This window comes from Rhagoletis pomonella, unplaced genomic scaffold (assembly GCF_013731165.1).
Source record: "Rhagoletis pomonella isolate Grant_MI unplaced genomic scaffold, Rhpom_1.0 Rhpom_scaffold_00009, whole genome shotgun sequence".
Classification (NCBI taxonomy): domain Eukaryota; kingdom Metazoa; phylum Arthropoda; class Insecta; order Diptera; family Tephritidae; genus Rhagoletis; species Rhagoletis pomonella.
Window position 1 is genome coordinate 14,089,285 of NW_023458563.1, and position 16,480 is coordinate 14,105,764.

At 40.0% G+C, this 16,480-nt stretch overlaps 2 protein-coding genes across 5 annotated transcripts in view; one reads left to right on the top strand and one right to left on the bottom strand.

Moving 5' to 3' along the window:
- Positions 1 to 1,691, top strand: part of LOC118745584 (Wilms tumor protein 1-interacting protein homolog) — a 277,158-nt gene extending 275,467 nt beyond the window's left edge. For 3 of the 4 annotated variants that reach the window (XM_036479083.1, XM_036479081.1, XM_036479085.1), the window contains 2 exons: positions 621 to 741; positions 808 to 947. In XM_036479083.1, the coding sequence (XP_036334976.1) occupies positions 621 to 741; positions 808 to 939 (253 nt within the window). In that variant the 3' untranslated portion in view covers positions 940 to 947. Of the gene's footprint in view, positions 1 to 620; positions 742 to 807 lie in introns of all 4 variants that reach the window. The other variant, XM_036479082.1, reaches the window with a different exon arrangement.
- Positions 1,692 to 8,768: 7,077 nt separating this feature from the next.
- LOC118745417 (putative uncharacterized protein DDB_G0283431) lies at positions 8,769 to 9,263 on the bottom strand. Its single transcript, XM_036478869.1, has 2 exons — positions 9,112 to 9,263; positions 8,769 to 8,997 (listed from the first exon to the last, which is right to left on the bottom strand). The coding sequence occupies exons 1-2, from the start codon at positions 9,261 to 9,263 to the stop codon at positions 8,769 to 8,771; spliced, it is 381 nt and encodes a 126-aa protein (XP_036334762.1).
- Positions 9,264 to 16,480: the final 7,217 nt, after the last annotated feature.

Sequence of the window (16,480 nt, forward strand, 5' to 3'; positions counted from 1 at the left end):
CTTGCCTACCCTGCCATTGTCGCCAAAGCACGATATTGATATAATGGAGGGGGCGGCGCTCGTATGTAAGCTCACAGAAGCTATCCTTGGCCACTTGTCCTTCTCTTCCGTCGGGGCATGAGCGCAAATCCCACCACAATTCCAACACCAAATTTGCGCTCCTGTACATGGCAGCTGTAGTAGACTCGCAGGACCACAAGCATTTCTTGCGTTGCCCCGTCCACCGCATTTCTCGGATGGCGGTGATGCCAGCTTTTGGCCTTACGAGGACATCAACCAGACGGGCAGAGGCATCTTCCCCATTAAGGATCCGGACATTCCAGGCATGCACCTGGAATCATAGTCCTTTAAACTTTTGCCGTGGTCGTTAGGCGATCCTTTATTATGCTTCTTCACTGGAAGGGGTTTTTACGTGGCGGGTCAAAAACCCAGCAAACAACTATTTGCTGGGAATGTAATCATAACATTTAACTCGTACTCCTCTAATTTAGTATCATATATCTACATAGAATAAGATAGCTGAATGCCTTAGATGCTAGTGCTTCCATTTAATCCAAACGAGTGATTCATCACTCACTTTCAAATAAATAATAATAATAAAACTGTGCTTAATTTTATAGAAAATTTGCACCACGTTGCTGTGTTTGTATGGAGCCAATAATGCCGGAATCTGGTGAAGACGAAACTGTACGTGTTGTTGCATTAGATCGCAGTTTTCATTTTGAGTGCTATAAATGCGAAGTAAGATGTCTTAATCACAATCAGGAGTAGAGATTGCATAAGAATATATTTGTACTTTTCTTTCAGGATTGTGGGTTGCTGTTATCGTCGGAAGCCGAAGGCCGTGGATGTTACCCTTTAGACGGACATGTACTCTGTAAAAGCTGTAATGCAAAGCGCGTGCAAATGCTAACAAACCGAATGACAACTGAACTGTAAACAATGTATTGGATGAAATATAGCGAAATGTAATATGAAAATCCAACATTCCTATACACACGTAAACTAAAAGCTCGTGGAAACGAAAAATACATATGTGGCCCGCAACTCCAGCAGGGTATAAATGGGTTACTGAGTTAAGACAATACAATATTACCTTGGCGTCCTTCCTTGTTAAAGTTTAACTGGAATCACCGTGCTAGTTTAGTGACACTTAGTTAATTTGTTAAATTATTTGGCGAAAAAAAGAATGCATATCCGTATGTATGTATGTATCTGTGTGCGTATGCACTTGAGCATTAGGGTGGTTCACTCTTTGTCGTTTACTTTAGTCTAACCTGCTCTCTTGCTTTAAGCAACCACACCTACATACATGAACAAATAAATTTTAACAAAGATATAAAATTAGAAACTTCCATGCTTAAGAACGATTATGACATACTTTTATAGAAGATCCGTTAAAGGGAAAGAAAATAGAAAATGGCATCAATCAGAATCATTTCCAAATAAACACAACGAGAACATCAATCGACTAAAATACAATCCAGACTTCTCCAGGGATGATTGCATTATATTAGCTCACATGCGAGTTGGCGTAACAAAATTTTCCTCCCAACAGAACTTTCAACAATCACGACCATGTGAGAATGTGTGTTTCGGCGGGACTGCTAACACCGGGCGCCTAAATGCATGCTATGTACCGCTGTATGTTTAAATTTTCCTTAATGAAATTTTTGCACATGCACTTCTCAAGTGCCATGTAATAAAACTTTCTTAATTTATGATTTGATGGCAGTTCAGAGTATGCTCGGCCTAGTTTGATGCATCCTCCGGACAATGCTTCCGGAGCCATTTGCGGTTGACTTACAACCATGCAGAGGTGGTAAACGAATTTTACCATTGACCACAGTGCCTACCTACCTTTTTAGCACTAATAAATATATTTTTTTTTATATACATACATGCAAATGGCAAGTTATTCAATGTGCGTGGTGTTAAGTGAAATTGTACTGTATCCGGAGGTCAACATATCAATTTAAAAAAGCTTTAGACTGCACCCAAGAAAATTATAAAATTATATAAAGATGCTCTAAGTCAACGAACTTTAAGATAACCTTCCTTGATGCAATATGGCCTAATAGCCGAGCCCCAAAAATATATTTTGTAAATTAATTTATAAAATATATAATAAATGAATAAATAAAATTAGACCCCTAAATATAAATTTTTTTGTTCTGTGCTGATTTGGATCTCGCCATTCTCTGGTCCACGTCTCGGTGTCCTTGATATTGGAAAAAAGGTTAATAGGAAAGGACGTGGTTCCAACATTTTATTGCATATTGCCAGGCATTCATTGCATAACTATGTGATCTCTCTGCCCAGGAGAGTTTAAGACAATTTTTTTCTATGATGAAATGGTTGCAAATTTTATCTAGTTTTGCATGCCGTGTGGCACTTTTTAAATATCTAAAATGAATGGCTAAACATGACCGAATAGCTTGATAGTAACAAAAAAAGATCCGTATTTGTTGGCCAAAAGGGATCAAAAATTGCTTTTGAAAGGCCTGTTCCGCGTTGGTAACAAGAAATTTTGTTTAAAGTTCCGGTAAATTATATTAAACTGTTTTCGTATTCTGCACACTTTTGTAACCGGTATATTTGTTACCATCTGTAGGGTATTTTAACTGTATGTTTTTATACTTGTCATAATTCTTGGAGTTCAATTGTTCTATGAATTTGTTTATTATTGAAAAAGAAAATTGTTGATTATTAATAAATAAACTTTCAATGTTAAAACATTAAAATGTTTGTACTTAAAAATAAACTTGAGTATAAATATATATCCTATATCATCTTCATAAGCAGGTAACTAAATGTTACCCCGTGAAATATGCACCACCATAATGTCTATAAATATTTATAGCTGAATTGCTGAATAAATAAAAAAGTTAAAAAAAAGAACCTGGAATTGCGGCGTAGAAAGTGGTGTCAATTTTTGGTAACAAAATTTCCCGGTTACAAAATGTTCGGTAACAAGAATAGGCCCTTAGTTCCAGTTTTTCAATGCGAGTTTAACTCTGTTTGTCGTTTAAATTCAGTGTGCAGTTTTTGAGTCAAATTTAAAGGTTATTTAAACTACGCTGAGACGATCAATCTGGCTGGGTTGAACCGAGCTTAAACTATCAGCTGTTAAGTTGCCAAAATTTAGATGAACGAGGAGGGAAAATTTCAATTATTTGCGAAATACACGAAAACAGACTCATCTGTATAGCGGAACATACATAAATAAGCAAAATGTTCACACGTAAGATGAAAATTGTGCGCAAGAAAATTATAAAACGCAACTTGAATGTAACGAAATGGCTTACGGCTTACGTTCCATGCAAATTAAATAAAAACTTTGCTAACGCTAATTATATTATTATTTGTTGAAGCCTAAAAATATGTAATATAAATTTATCATTTTAATATAAAATGGTACGCCTCGTTTTACACTTGTGTGTTTCCTACGCTTCGCTTATGCTTCCATCGATGTAAATATAGAATTTTTATTTGTTGCTGTTGTTGTCGTTGTAGCGGCTACTATGCCCCGCTCGGGTCGGTTCATCCGTCAACGTTGTCGTCCGTTTCAGCTAAGGGGAGGCCCAGAAAGTGTGCGACTTCAACAGGGTCTGTCCATAAGGACAGGGGCGTCAGCTGGGTGGGGTTCTCGGGGCATGTGAAGAGGTGCCGAGAGTCATGAGGCGACTCTCCACATGCCGGGTATTGGTTGGGCACATCCTCATTAATTCCGCTTGACTGGGAGCATCTGGGCCTCGTCGTGTAGGTGGTTTTGGGGCGTCATCAGGAGGCATGCGGTCGCTGTTGGTAGTGCCGTATTCTGGCAGGTCTGTAGCTTCATCCACTGCGTTCTTCTAGTCCCAGGCGACCACACGCGTAGTTTAGAACCGGCCGGCCAATTGCCTTGTATGTTGGCAACAAAGTTTCTTTATCTTTGCCCCAAGTGCTGTAGGCCAGCGATTTGATGATATTGTTGCGGCTCTGTACTTTGTTGACAATTACGGTTGTATGCGCCGAGAAGGAGAGCATACTGTCGAAGGTAACTCTGAGGATTTGGGGTTATTCACCGTCGGTATTGTTACGCCATCAACGTGAATACCCAGTTGCAGTCTGACCTTCTTGGCCAGGTGGTGAATAGGGTTGCCGAGGATTTCGCAGGGGATAGGGCTAAGCTCCTTGCAGTGAAGAAGCAAGAAATTTCGGCGAGATAACCGTTTACTTTCGAGCACAAGTCATCAATTCCATTCCTAGGCGCCATGATCGAGCAATCGTCGGCATAAGAGACAATATTGACTCCCTCTGGTAGTTGAGGGTGATTTGAAATATAATAATTAAACAGTAGTGGGGACAGGACACCACCCTGTCGTACCCCCTGTTGAATTTTTCTTAACCTGCTGCTTTTGTCCCTAAAAATTACTGACGAGTGTCGACCACTCAGGTAATTCACCGACCACCGTTTGGGTCCTTGTGGGAGTGAGGAGGCCTCAATGTCTTCCAGCAGCGTTGAATGACTAACTGTATAACGCTACTAGAATAGTTCTCTCACAGGGGCGGTTTCGGTTAAGGCCACGAGTTATCTGGTTGTTTATGGCGTTAAGTGCAAATGGGGGTGATGCCTTGTGGTGGCGGTGGGCGGCGTTGTGGGGGAGGTATGCGACTGGGCAGCATAGCGAGCCCACATAGTCACTCGTCCAATGACGCTAGTTGCGAAGTCCTGAGCATGCCCTAAAATGGCACCAGCCAAGGCAGGAGTTGCACATGACTGATGTCACGTTACTGTATATTCTGCACTGACAAACCGAGCAGATTGTCGGAGGGACTAGGAGTTGCCGGCGGCGGTGTGTGGGTGCTATTGTGTTTGTTTGTGTGTCTATTGTTCTGTTGTGTTGGGGTGTGGGTGTGTTGGTTCTATGCTGCACGGGCGGGTGGTGGTTTGCCGTGGAGGCGGTCCGATTCGCACAGCATGGGGTCACGAACGACGTGGTCCATTGCCGGTGCGTACGTAGGCCCGAGCAGGTACGGAGATGACTCCGCCTGTCACAAGCATTGCAGCTGACCGAGGTGGGGTTTGTATGCAGTTGTCTCTGGCACACGCAGCAGGTGTAAATTTCTGGCCCTGGGTTGGACTCTATGCCAGCCCTGAGCAGAAGGGTACGGAGCAGATGTAGCCCCATTATCGAACAACGTTTGATGGATTTCGCCGACCCAAACGGGGTTAGATCGCCGAAACAACAGCCTTGGTCGGGTAAAACGCGAGTCATTCCGGTACGTAGAACCGGTTGTCGTGGGAATAAATTTTTATTTGTCAACTTAGCTGCTGTCCGTCAGTTGGTTGGTGGTAGCGTTGCGTTCATGTGACAAAGGCAAATCGGCTTGTTGGGCCCTCAGCCTGCTCATTAATTTTAACTCAATTATCTTACCCGGAACTTGCTTGAGTAAAGGTTCCCAACTCCTTGGGGCTTCGTTGAGGGGCACCGTTAATCTATGCTGCTACTGGTCTGGTGGTTCCGTTGCAGGCTACTTTTTCTTGTGGGGTTGCGCTCTCCGTATTTTCCATACGGTTGATTTATAGATAAAAAAAAATTGTTTGTATTTAATTGTTCTCGACCAAAAACTACTTCGCTTTAATAAAGGCACGAGTATTTACTTGGGTTACAACTTAACTTTTTAATTAATTTTATTTAACAAATTTTGGCACAACCAGCTAAGCTGATGGCATGTATCGAATTGAATTAACATTCGTTTTTCCACTCGTTTTTATTTACCTGTGGAACGTATGTTCCAACAGGGCTACCAACATTAAAACGGCGCTGAATAGTGCTGCCGTATTGTTAGCGATGCCATAACATCACCCTCCTTAGAAAAGATTTATGCAAGGTGATCAGGCTTGCAAGAATCGTTCGATTCAAGGGTAATGCAAAATTGATAGGGAGGAACGAGATATTTATTATTAATATAATATTGTAAGTTTATTTCCTTCCCCCTATTAACTCGTTCATCCATATTAATCTTCAGCTATGATGTAGAGTTCAAAAACGCATGTTAAATAACTAACAATATTATTATATCTACTTAGCAAATTGTGTTAATTTAAAATATCAATTTGATATTAGCGAAAATACATAAGTATGAGTTTAAAAGTTCTTTTGTTTTTGATTTGCTAATCGTATGCAATATATGGATCTGTAGTTATGGGTTTACATGACTATTTGTATAGAAATTAATACATATTCTTTTTTTGTATTTACTAATTTGCTCATTTTTTGTTATTAATGTAACTATTGTGTTAAATTAATGCCATATAAAATATATTTGTGTGTATGATTTATTAAGGCAAAATTTGATTTAAATGATATACATACATTAAAAAAAAAATTTTTTAATACAATTCATGAGTCTGGCATGTTAATTTTACAGCTTAATTTCTAACCATAATAATGGTTTGTATTTATATATTGTGTGACGTGACTGATTCATTTTGGTCAAATTTTGAAGGTTACTAGTATTTTTAACTAAATTCATTAAAAAGTAGGTTATGTTGCTTTTGAATACGGTTTTTGTGAACCGTTTTTAATTTATTATTTTTATTTCGTTATTATCTGCATTTTGCATAGTTTTGTCATTTTCTTGTCTAGTCATTGATCTCGTCTGTATTTCCAAAATACTTTTTGTTGATTCCCTTATTTCGTATATCGTTATACGTGAGAGTGCGTCTGCGCCAACATTTAATTTTCCTTTAATATACTCAATAGTAAAATTGTACTCTGCTAGTTCTAACCTTATTCTTGAAAGTTTTGAAGAGGGGTGTTTCATATTAAACAGGTATACTAATGGTCTGTGGTCTGATTTTATTAAAAAATGCGTTGAAATTGAATAAATGTATGGTCGAAATTGTTTAATGGCAAAGTAGATTGCTAAAAGTTCTAATTCAATTATTAGTTTTTTCTGCTCTGATATTGATAGATCATGTGCATCATGGTTTTGGTTTAATATAGCACCACACCCCACTTTCGAGGCATCGACCGTAATAATAAATTGTTTAGTGAAGTCTGGGTATTGTAGCAATTTTGGCGAAATTAACGCTGCTTTTAAAGATTCAAAAGCTTTGTCGCACATACTGTCCCAATTAAATTCAACTTTTTTCCTGCTTTATTTAAAGGCGTTCCAAATTTGGTATGAATCGCCTATAATAATTAGCAAACGCGACGAAACGTCGAACCGCTTCCTTATCAATCGGTTTTGTATATTTTGTAACAGCGTTTATTTTGGTGCCGTCTGGCAACAGACCTTTGGCTGAACATTTATGGCCTAGGAATGTAACTTCCGGCCGAATAAAATTGTATTTATTTCGGTTAAGTTTTAAGTTTTAGTTTCGACAAGTGTCGAAAACTTTTGCTAAATTTTTAATGTGATGGGCTTCACTGCAGCCTATAACAATTGTCATGTACATATAAAAATGCTACGTTGGGTGGAATACCAGAAAAAGCATACTCATCATTCGCGAGAATGAATTGGGTGCTATACTTAAACCGAATGGCAACACTTTCCATCGATATGCTCCACGGTCTGTGCTAAAAGAAGTTATATCACGTGAATCCTCATGTAAGGGGATTTGGTAAAATCCAGAAAAAGGATCTAAAGTAGAAAAATATTTAGCTCTGCCAAGATTGTCTAAAATATCGTCAACTCGTGCGAGAGGAAAGTTATCCGCAATAAGTTTTTTGTTGACTGCGCGGAAATCAACGCTCATACGATATGCCTTTTGACCATTAGTAGACTTTTTAGGAACAAAAAATAGAAGGCTATTGTAATTGGAATAACTTCCTTCAGTTAAATCGTTATCTAGTAATTTATTAACTTGACGCGTTATCTCTTCACGTTGGGAATATGATAGACGATAGTTTTTTACATATACCGGGTCAGTGTCAGTCAACCTAATTTTATGTTCATAAAAATTGTTTAATATAATTTTGTGATCATCAAGAGCGAAAATGTCGGCATATTTGATGCAAAGGTCACGTAAATTGCTGTTAGCTTCTGTAGGGATTTGGTTTTTCAAAATATTCCTTAATTCGTTCGTTCGTGAGTCTTCTGTCTTGGTCTTATTAATAGAGAAAACGTGATAGTCAGAAAGTTTCTCAGTCCGAATGTTAACATTCCTTACATGTTTCACGTCATCTGTGGTATTTATGATTTTATTGATTGGGTTACTGTTATTAACTATGCATCTTGCTGTGAATACACCATGTTCAACTTCTCGCGATTCTACAAAAAGCGGATCTGGCGAATGGCCTAAAATTCGGTAAACTTCGCATCTGGGTGGCATGATACAAGTGTCGCTTTCGGTTCCGTGAAGGATTGGTATCGCGACTTTTTCATTGCCGAGCCAGAAGGAAATACAATTGCTTGCATAGCTAATAACGCATTTGTTATTGTTTAGAAAATCTTTACCCAGTATACCGTCAGATGGTATGTTAAAGTCATCGTTTACTACATGTAAAGTATGTTTAATGCAAACATCAGTAAAAGTCAAGTTTACGGTAATCGTACCTAAAGTGGAAACAGTATTGGAAGTGACACCGGTAATGTTAATTATATCGTTATTATTTATAGAAAAATTTGTTTCATTGCTAGAATTTTTTATTAGAGAAATGTCGGCTTGCGTGTCGGCTAAACCCGTTCAAAATTTGTTTGACCCACTAATTTCCAATTCGATAAAGTCGGATTAATTCAAATTTAAGCAATAGATGCCCTTTGTCGAAAAAGATTTATTTATTGTCCAATTCCTCCACCCTCGGTGTTCGCTCCTGAGGGGTATAGGCGTTTAAAGCGCGCACATTAGGATTATTGCGTGAATTTGGACGTCTATTACTGTTATTGTTGTTGTTATGGTTTCGATTGTTGTTATTTGAAGACCTATTACTATTGTTGAAATTGTTGCCGTTATGCCTTGGACCGTTATTAATGTACCTACTGTTATTAACGTCACTATTGTACCTTTTGAAGTTAGAGTTGTTTTTTCTGAAATAATTGTTGTACCTATTAAAATTGTGACCTCTAAAGCTACCTCTAAAACTATTTGGCGTATTTACTCGGGATCGAAACGCTAACGCTTTACGTTCTTTCACTTGATTATTTTGTTCGACTATCATTTTTGCCACTACGTCTTTTGAATCACTGAAGGTAGTTAACGATAAAATTGATTTGACCAAATCCGAACGAGTATTAAGTCTACAAACGTTAACTGTTTGTTCGACTGCCATTTCATGGGCTTTAGATTGTGTCATACCTTCAATGATTAAAGAACGCTCTTATGCATCCGAAAGCTCCTCGATACGCTTAGCAAATTCCGTATAATTGTTATTTGTGACATGTAAAGATGCAATTTTCCCAGCTACAACTTTCGAATTGTCTGGTTTTATTCTATTTCTCAACGCATCTTTGATTTGTCTAACAGAATTAACTTCAGTTGGAATTGTTTGATGTGACTTGCCTTCGAGCTTTTGATTTCAAAAATGATATAAAAGTTGTATTTAAATTTTCGTCTGCAAAATCTTCAATTAAATTAATTTTATCAATAAACGTTGTAATTTTCCCTAATGGTTGAGGCACAAAGACTAATAAAGGGTTTTTTCTGTTCTGTTTCTTGAGATTACAGGTATGAGCCGAACTATTGTCAATAACTAGTAGTAAAATAGTATTGTAGGCTGTAATAAGTGAATATTTATACTCGTTTAATTTTGTCGCATTCGTAGACAACGGTCTATTTTGTAAAATGCGCTTAGTAATCTTATCAAAATCTGCTTTAGATGCCTTAAATTGTAAGTCGAATTCGCTCATAACCGGCTAATCTCAAAGAAGAGCAGGCCCAAACTTACAAAAAAAGCTATCGCTCACCATATTCAAATAAAAATATTAAAAAGAATTCGAATTGTGAAAAATACTTATGGTTTTCTTCAGTGGGTCATCGGCTGAAAATTTGCATGCAAAAATAGGGACATTTTCATGCAGTGCGAATATTGGGTTCTATTCACATTCAATTGCAAAGATTTTAAATTTGTTTAAAAATTTTGAATTTATAAAGAAATGGTCGTATCAAAAAAAATTGTTGCGCACGTACATCGGTATATGGCTAATAGTAGATATGTGTATTAGCGTTTTGTATTTTGAATAAGAAAATTTTATAGGAAAATAAAATTGAGATAGTCGTTAAAAAAATTAGCAAAAACCGTATTAAGTCACTTATATCTAGGTGGATACATTAATCACTTTTGTTGCAATGATTTGGAAACTTTAAAATTTAAACTGTTTGAAAAAGTTATGCTATTTTTTGTTCATCATTTAATTCAGGTAGGCATCTTGAAATATTTATAAAAATTTGAATAATGAAAAGAATTTGAAAAGATGTTGAATCCATCACGTCACAGCTAAATAATAAAAATGGATTTGAAAAAAATGGGTTTAGTTTCGTAAATCGCTTAAATTTAATTATTGAAAATGTATTAGAAAAATGGGTTAAATACCTTGAGTCACTTAATGCTAAGTATTGAAAATTAATTTGAAAAATGGGTTAAATCCCTTGAATCATTTAAAGTTAAATAATGAAAATTAGTTTAGAAAAAAAATGGGTTGAATACCTCAAATCACTTAAAGCTTAAATAATGAAAATGAATAAAGTTAAATAATGAATTTGAAAAATTGTTTTAATTGGTTCACGAAAGTTAAATAATGAAAATGGATTTGAAAAATGGCCTTAGTGCCTTGAATCACTAAAAGTTATATAATGAATTTGAAAAATGGTTTTAATTGGTTCACTTAAAGTTAAATAATGAAAATGGATTTGAAAACTGGCTTTAGTGTCTTGAATCACTAAAAGCTAACAAAATGAGAATGAAGTTGAAAAATAGGTTTAATACCTCAAATCACTTAAAGCTAAATAATGAAAATGAATTTGTAAGTCACTTATAGCTAACTAATGAAATTGGTGTTTATAAATCACTTAAAGCTAAATAATGAAAATGAATTTGTAATTGGTTTAATTACCAGTTTAAATTTAATTACCCTAAACTTGAATTTTGGGGATATTTTTTAAAAAATAATTAAATGTAAAAGTTAAATGTGAATACATATGTGTTCTTAATTTTAACCACACGAACCGCAAGCCGCTGATGCTAATCCCTCGCAGCAGTCTGTACCTGATGTTGTTCCCCAGCCGCAGTCCACGTGTTGTTATATATTACGCTGTTGTTTTGATGTGTGCCGCTATTTTGTTGGCGTGGGTTCAGTATGTAAGCGGTACTAAGTTGCTGTACAGTTATCAGGGCGCGTCGGTTCGTCAGGCGCCGTTACACATATTAATGTATATGTACGCTGCCGTTGTTGGTGGTAGCAGGGCTGACTTTTTGTACAGGCACCAACTGTAAAGCGTACCGTTTTGTGTGGCGTTATGCGACTTATGCAATACTGGTGCTGTTGGTGGTTACAGGGCTCCCCATTATGCGGGAAAAAGCAGCTTACGTAGATGCAGCGCGCCGTCTTGTGTGGCGTTACACGGCTTATGCAATATTGCCGCCCGTTACGGTCACGCGTATGCCCTCAGCCAGCAATTATCTTATCCGGAACTTGCTGGAGTAAAGCTTTCCAACTCCTTGGGGCTTCGTTGAGGGGCACCGGTAGTTTTTGCGGTCGCTTAATTTCTGCTGCTACTGGTCTGGTGGTTCCGCTGCAGGCTACTTTTTCTTGTGGGGTAGCGCGTTCCGTATTTTCCATACGGTTGATTTAAAGATAAAAAAGATTTGTTTGTATTTAATTGTTCACGATCGAAAACTACTTCGCTTGAATAAAGACATGAGTATTTAGTTGGGTTACAACTTAACTTTTTAATTTATTTTATTTCACAAATTTTGGCACAACCGGCTAAGATGATGGCATGTATCGAATTGAAGTAACATTCGTTTTTTCCACACGGTTTTATGTACCTGTGGAACGTATGTTCCACCAGGGCTACCAACATTAAGACGGCGCTGAATAGTGCTGCCGTGTTGTTAGCGATGCCATTAGAGGCTAAAGGGCGCGAAACAATAATGTTATCCGCTTCTCTTAGCATGCTTTGCAACGCGCTTATCCTTGGCGACACCTCTTTCAATATTTATTTGAGAGTGCTTTGACGTCTCTTATAAGACGCTCCCAACAGCAACCCGAGATGGGATTAAGAGGGCAATTGAATACCCACTCGATATTGTGTTTTGCTGCTTCTGATTGTATGCGATCTGTGTCAAACAGTTGCTCCGATGCCTTCAGCTCTTTCTGTGCGCTGCGCCGATGAAGTTGGTCGCGTCATCGCTCCTTATCTTCACTGGTGTGCCGCGGCGATTTATAAAATTGCGAAGGCATAGGATGAACGCGTCGCTTGACAAATTCTCTGCTAGCTCGAGGTGCGCAGCTCGGACAGTCAAACACGTAAATATGACGTCCACCTCTTTTCTCGACGCCTGCCAATCGCTACGTGAAATGGACCAAACAAATCGACGCCAATATAAGTGAAAGGGCGACCGAAGGGTGTTACACGGTCAATCGGTAGGTGACCTATCATCGGTGGCTGGGCTTTGCTCTGACAACCGTACATATGGGGCACTTTTGCCGCACTTTCTTAAGTAGCGCCTTCAAATTTGGAATCCAGTACCTTTGTCTGATGGCGTTGATGGTTACTGCGAGATTCTGATGGTGGTTCCTCTCATGGACTTCTTTGTCAACTAAAGCCGACACTCCGTGTTCTGGCGGTAGCAAAATCGGTCGTCGCGCTTGGTATGGTAGGTATTCATCGATGCGGCCGCTCAGTCGTAGTACACCACTTTCATAAACATACGGTGACAGCTTGTATAGAGAACTTTGCTTACTAAGTTTGCACGCCGCTGCCTAGTCGGATATCTCATTCGCGTAGCACTCCCGCTGGACTGGCAAATCATGTTTTTGGCAGCCTCGATTTCTGTCACACTCAGGATCGTTCATGAATTAACCTCGCTATTTGGCTGCTTACGAAACAGGTTCACTGCACGCATTACTCAAGCTGTGGTACATCGCAGCTGCGAAAACGAACCAAATCTTGAAACATCTATGGCTGAGTTGCGTGGCTGCACCAGTAGTATCGCTTAGGTCTTAATTTCTTCTGGTAGGACGCCTTCCGGTTGCAGTGTTGGGGTAGGCCGATACTGCTCGTGCTGACATCAACATTTCCTTCGTGGAGAACCCACCGCAGCAAACGCAACTTGACTTACGTTGACAAGCATAGGCCCTTATTATGAGTTGCATTCGATTTTGGATCTTCTCTGGTTATCGAAGTTCGAAAGTGAAATTCGTATTATGAGCTATGCAAGGTTAGGTTAGGTTAGGTTAAAGTGGCTGCCAGTGAATCCACTAGCACACCTAGGCCCTTAAGATTTTGGGTCCGTTGTGATACCATTCGGCACTTAGAACCCTCCTAATTAAACCATCGTGTGAAGTATGCGAAACTCAAAAGTTGCGGTATTCCTACTTCGGCTATGTTGGTTAGACCTTCGAAAAATTCTGAGCCCAAAAACGTTCGTCTTCTATTGCAAAGTGCGGGGCATTCGCATAGCAATCGTCGTAAGGTTTCCGGCTCTTCCTCATCTCTGCAGCTTCTGCAGAAATCGATATGGGGATCCCAAGCCTCTCCGCGTGCCTTCCGATGGCAACATGGTCTGTTAGCAGACCTATGGCTGTAGCTAAGTCCCCTCTGCTCAGCATTAGGAGACATTTCGACCGCTTCTCGTTCCATTTTGGTCACATAAGCTTTGTGTTGCTGCAAGTTGTGAGACTATCCCACCTCTCCCTTGCTTGTTTAAGAGATATATTCCTTAGTATGAGCTTGCAGGTAGCGAGCGGCATGCCTAAACCCTTCCAGGATTGCGAAAGTGGAACGGATGTGTCCTCTCTTGCATGTTCGTCCGCCTTCTCGTTGTCTGGTATGTTTTGGTACACCGGCACCCATACCAAGTGAAGAGCGTTCTGCTTAGCCATCTCGTTCAGAAATCTGCGGCAGCCCGCTACGATTCTTGAACTGCATGTGACCGAGTCAAGCGCTTTGCGTGCCGCCTGACTGCCTGAGTAGATGAAGGTATTGTTACACATTGCTTCTCTCTGCCTGAAAGACGCTGCAATGGTCGGGTAGGCGAAATGATTTTTCCAACCCCAGTCGGGTATACCGCCCCCCCTCCCCCCCTCCTATCTTGCCCTCTAGTTTAGAACCATCGGTGTAAAAGTGCAGTAATCCCTTATCATCAGGAGGCCTATACCTCTATGTGAAGTTTAGACTTGGTACACAGTAATCCGTGCCCGGTATATCTATGCTATGTGTCCTTTAATATTGCAGTGTGGCCATCCTGAGTGTCTTTCCAGCCAGATAGCTCCCGCAGCCTCAGGGCGGCGCATCCTGCCAACTGTTTTCCAGTAATGTTGACTGGCAGAATATTGAGTAAGACGCACATTGCTTCCGATGGAGGTGGGCGTAGCGTCCCGCACATGCAAAGCATCGCAGTTCATTGCACTTTTTGAAGTGCTTCAATTGTAGATTTCTTGCCGAGACTTGGCCAACAGACCAATATCCCGTAGAGTAAAATAGGCCTAACAACCAATATGAAAAGCCAGTGTATTATGCTTGGCGACAACCCCCAGCTACGTCCAATTGCCCCTTTACAGCTTTAAGGGGCTACCATTGCTTTTTTTAACGCGTTCTTGTACATTTTGTGCCCAGTTGAGCTTTTTGTCCAGTACTACGCCTAGATATTTCGCAGACTCCCCTAGCTTCAGCGTCGTGGTGCCTATGGCAGGGAGCTGCAGCGAAGGGATTTTGTACTTCCTTGTAAAGAGAACCAGGTCGGTTTTGTCCGGGTTAACACCCAGGCCTTTCTCCATGGTCCATCTTTCAATTAGTCTTTATTTTTTCTGCATGATTTCACACAGAGTTTGTGGAAATTTTCCGCTCACATCCACCGCAAGATCGTCAGCATACCCAATGAACCTACAGCCTCCCCCCTTCCAAAGCCTGCAACAAGTCGTTAATTCCCACAACCCACAGAAGTGTAGACAGAACCCCACCCTGCGGGGTCCCCACACATGTCTGTCCAGCGACACCCCTGCCAATTCCGCCCGCACGACTCTGCCTACCAGCAGTTGCCGTACGAGCAACACCTGCCGTGAGTCGATGCCCAGACCCATTAGAGCTGACGGTATTGCATCAGGCGTAATGTTGTTGAAAGCACCTTCGATGTCCAGAAATGCTATCAAAGTATATTCTTTTATCGCTAAGTATTTCTCGATACGCGACACTATTTCGTGTAGCGCTGTTTCGGTGGACCTTCCTTTCATATAAGCATACTGCGATGCCGTGAGTTTGTTTTCCACTGATTCCCTGAAGTTGGATTCAATCAGTCGCTCCATTATCTTGAGCTGGGGGGATGATAGGCTAATAGGCCTAAAATCCTTTGGGTTAGTGTGGGATGTTCTTCCTGCCTTGGGCATGAAAACAACCCTCGACCTTTGCCAGGTGAGGACTCCCTTGAAGATAGCATACAGCCATTGTGAACTTAACTCCAGAGATTGCTGCAGCTGAATCGGCGAAAAACCGTCTGGACCCGCAGATTTGTAAGGCCTGAAGGATCCTATTGCCCAAATAAGTCTTTCTTTGGTGAGACAATATTCCATAATTGGCTGACCTCTTCTCTAGTTGGCTCATTTAGAGCCTGATCTGTGCCGCCTGGAAAGTGCATACTCAGGAGAAGGCCCAGGGATTCCTCACCAGTTTCCGTCCACGTCTCATAAGATCTTTGCAAGCATCCTGGGGCGACTCGGGGTGAACTGGAGAGTATCTTCCTCAGCCTGGACCCATCTCATACAGATTCCATGCCATTACAAAAGCTCCTCCATGAAGATCTCTTGCTTTTCCTTAGTAGTTTTTTGTAATCCCTTATACCATGTCCCCACCGGAGCTAACCACGTAGTTATGGCTACTGAGTTATTTATCCCGATAACCCACTTGATTTAGCGTAGTTTCGCCATATAAAAATGACAGCACTTAACCATTTCACTGAGGTGGTTAAAAACTAACCAACTCGAAACCACGTCGAGAGTCTGATACAACCCTGTGTTTTCCCGCCATCTGTGGGTCATTAGCGTTAAAATGTAAAGAATTCGTTCCCTACTAGTGTTTGGACTCAGCTAAAATCAGATTAGATTTACTCCGGTTTTTAAAAAAATTTGAAATCAAGTCCTCTACTCCGCTTGACTTCAAATCTATTCCGTTTTTTCATTCATGTTATGCCCCTCTTGGGGCCGTTTTTTTGAGTGTTCACCACCGGTTTCAGTAAAAAAATTGAAAGTTAGCCAAATCTCACTGTTAAAAAGTAACTTTTTCATAGCAATGCGCCAATAAAGTAACTTCGTTATTTTTTGATGTATGGCTGTA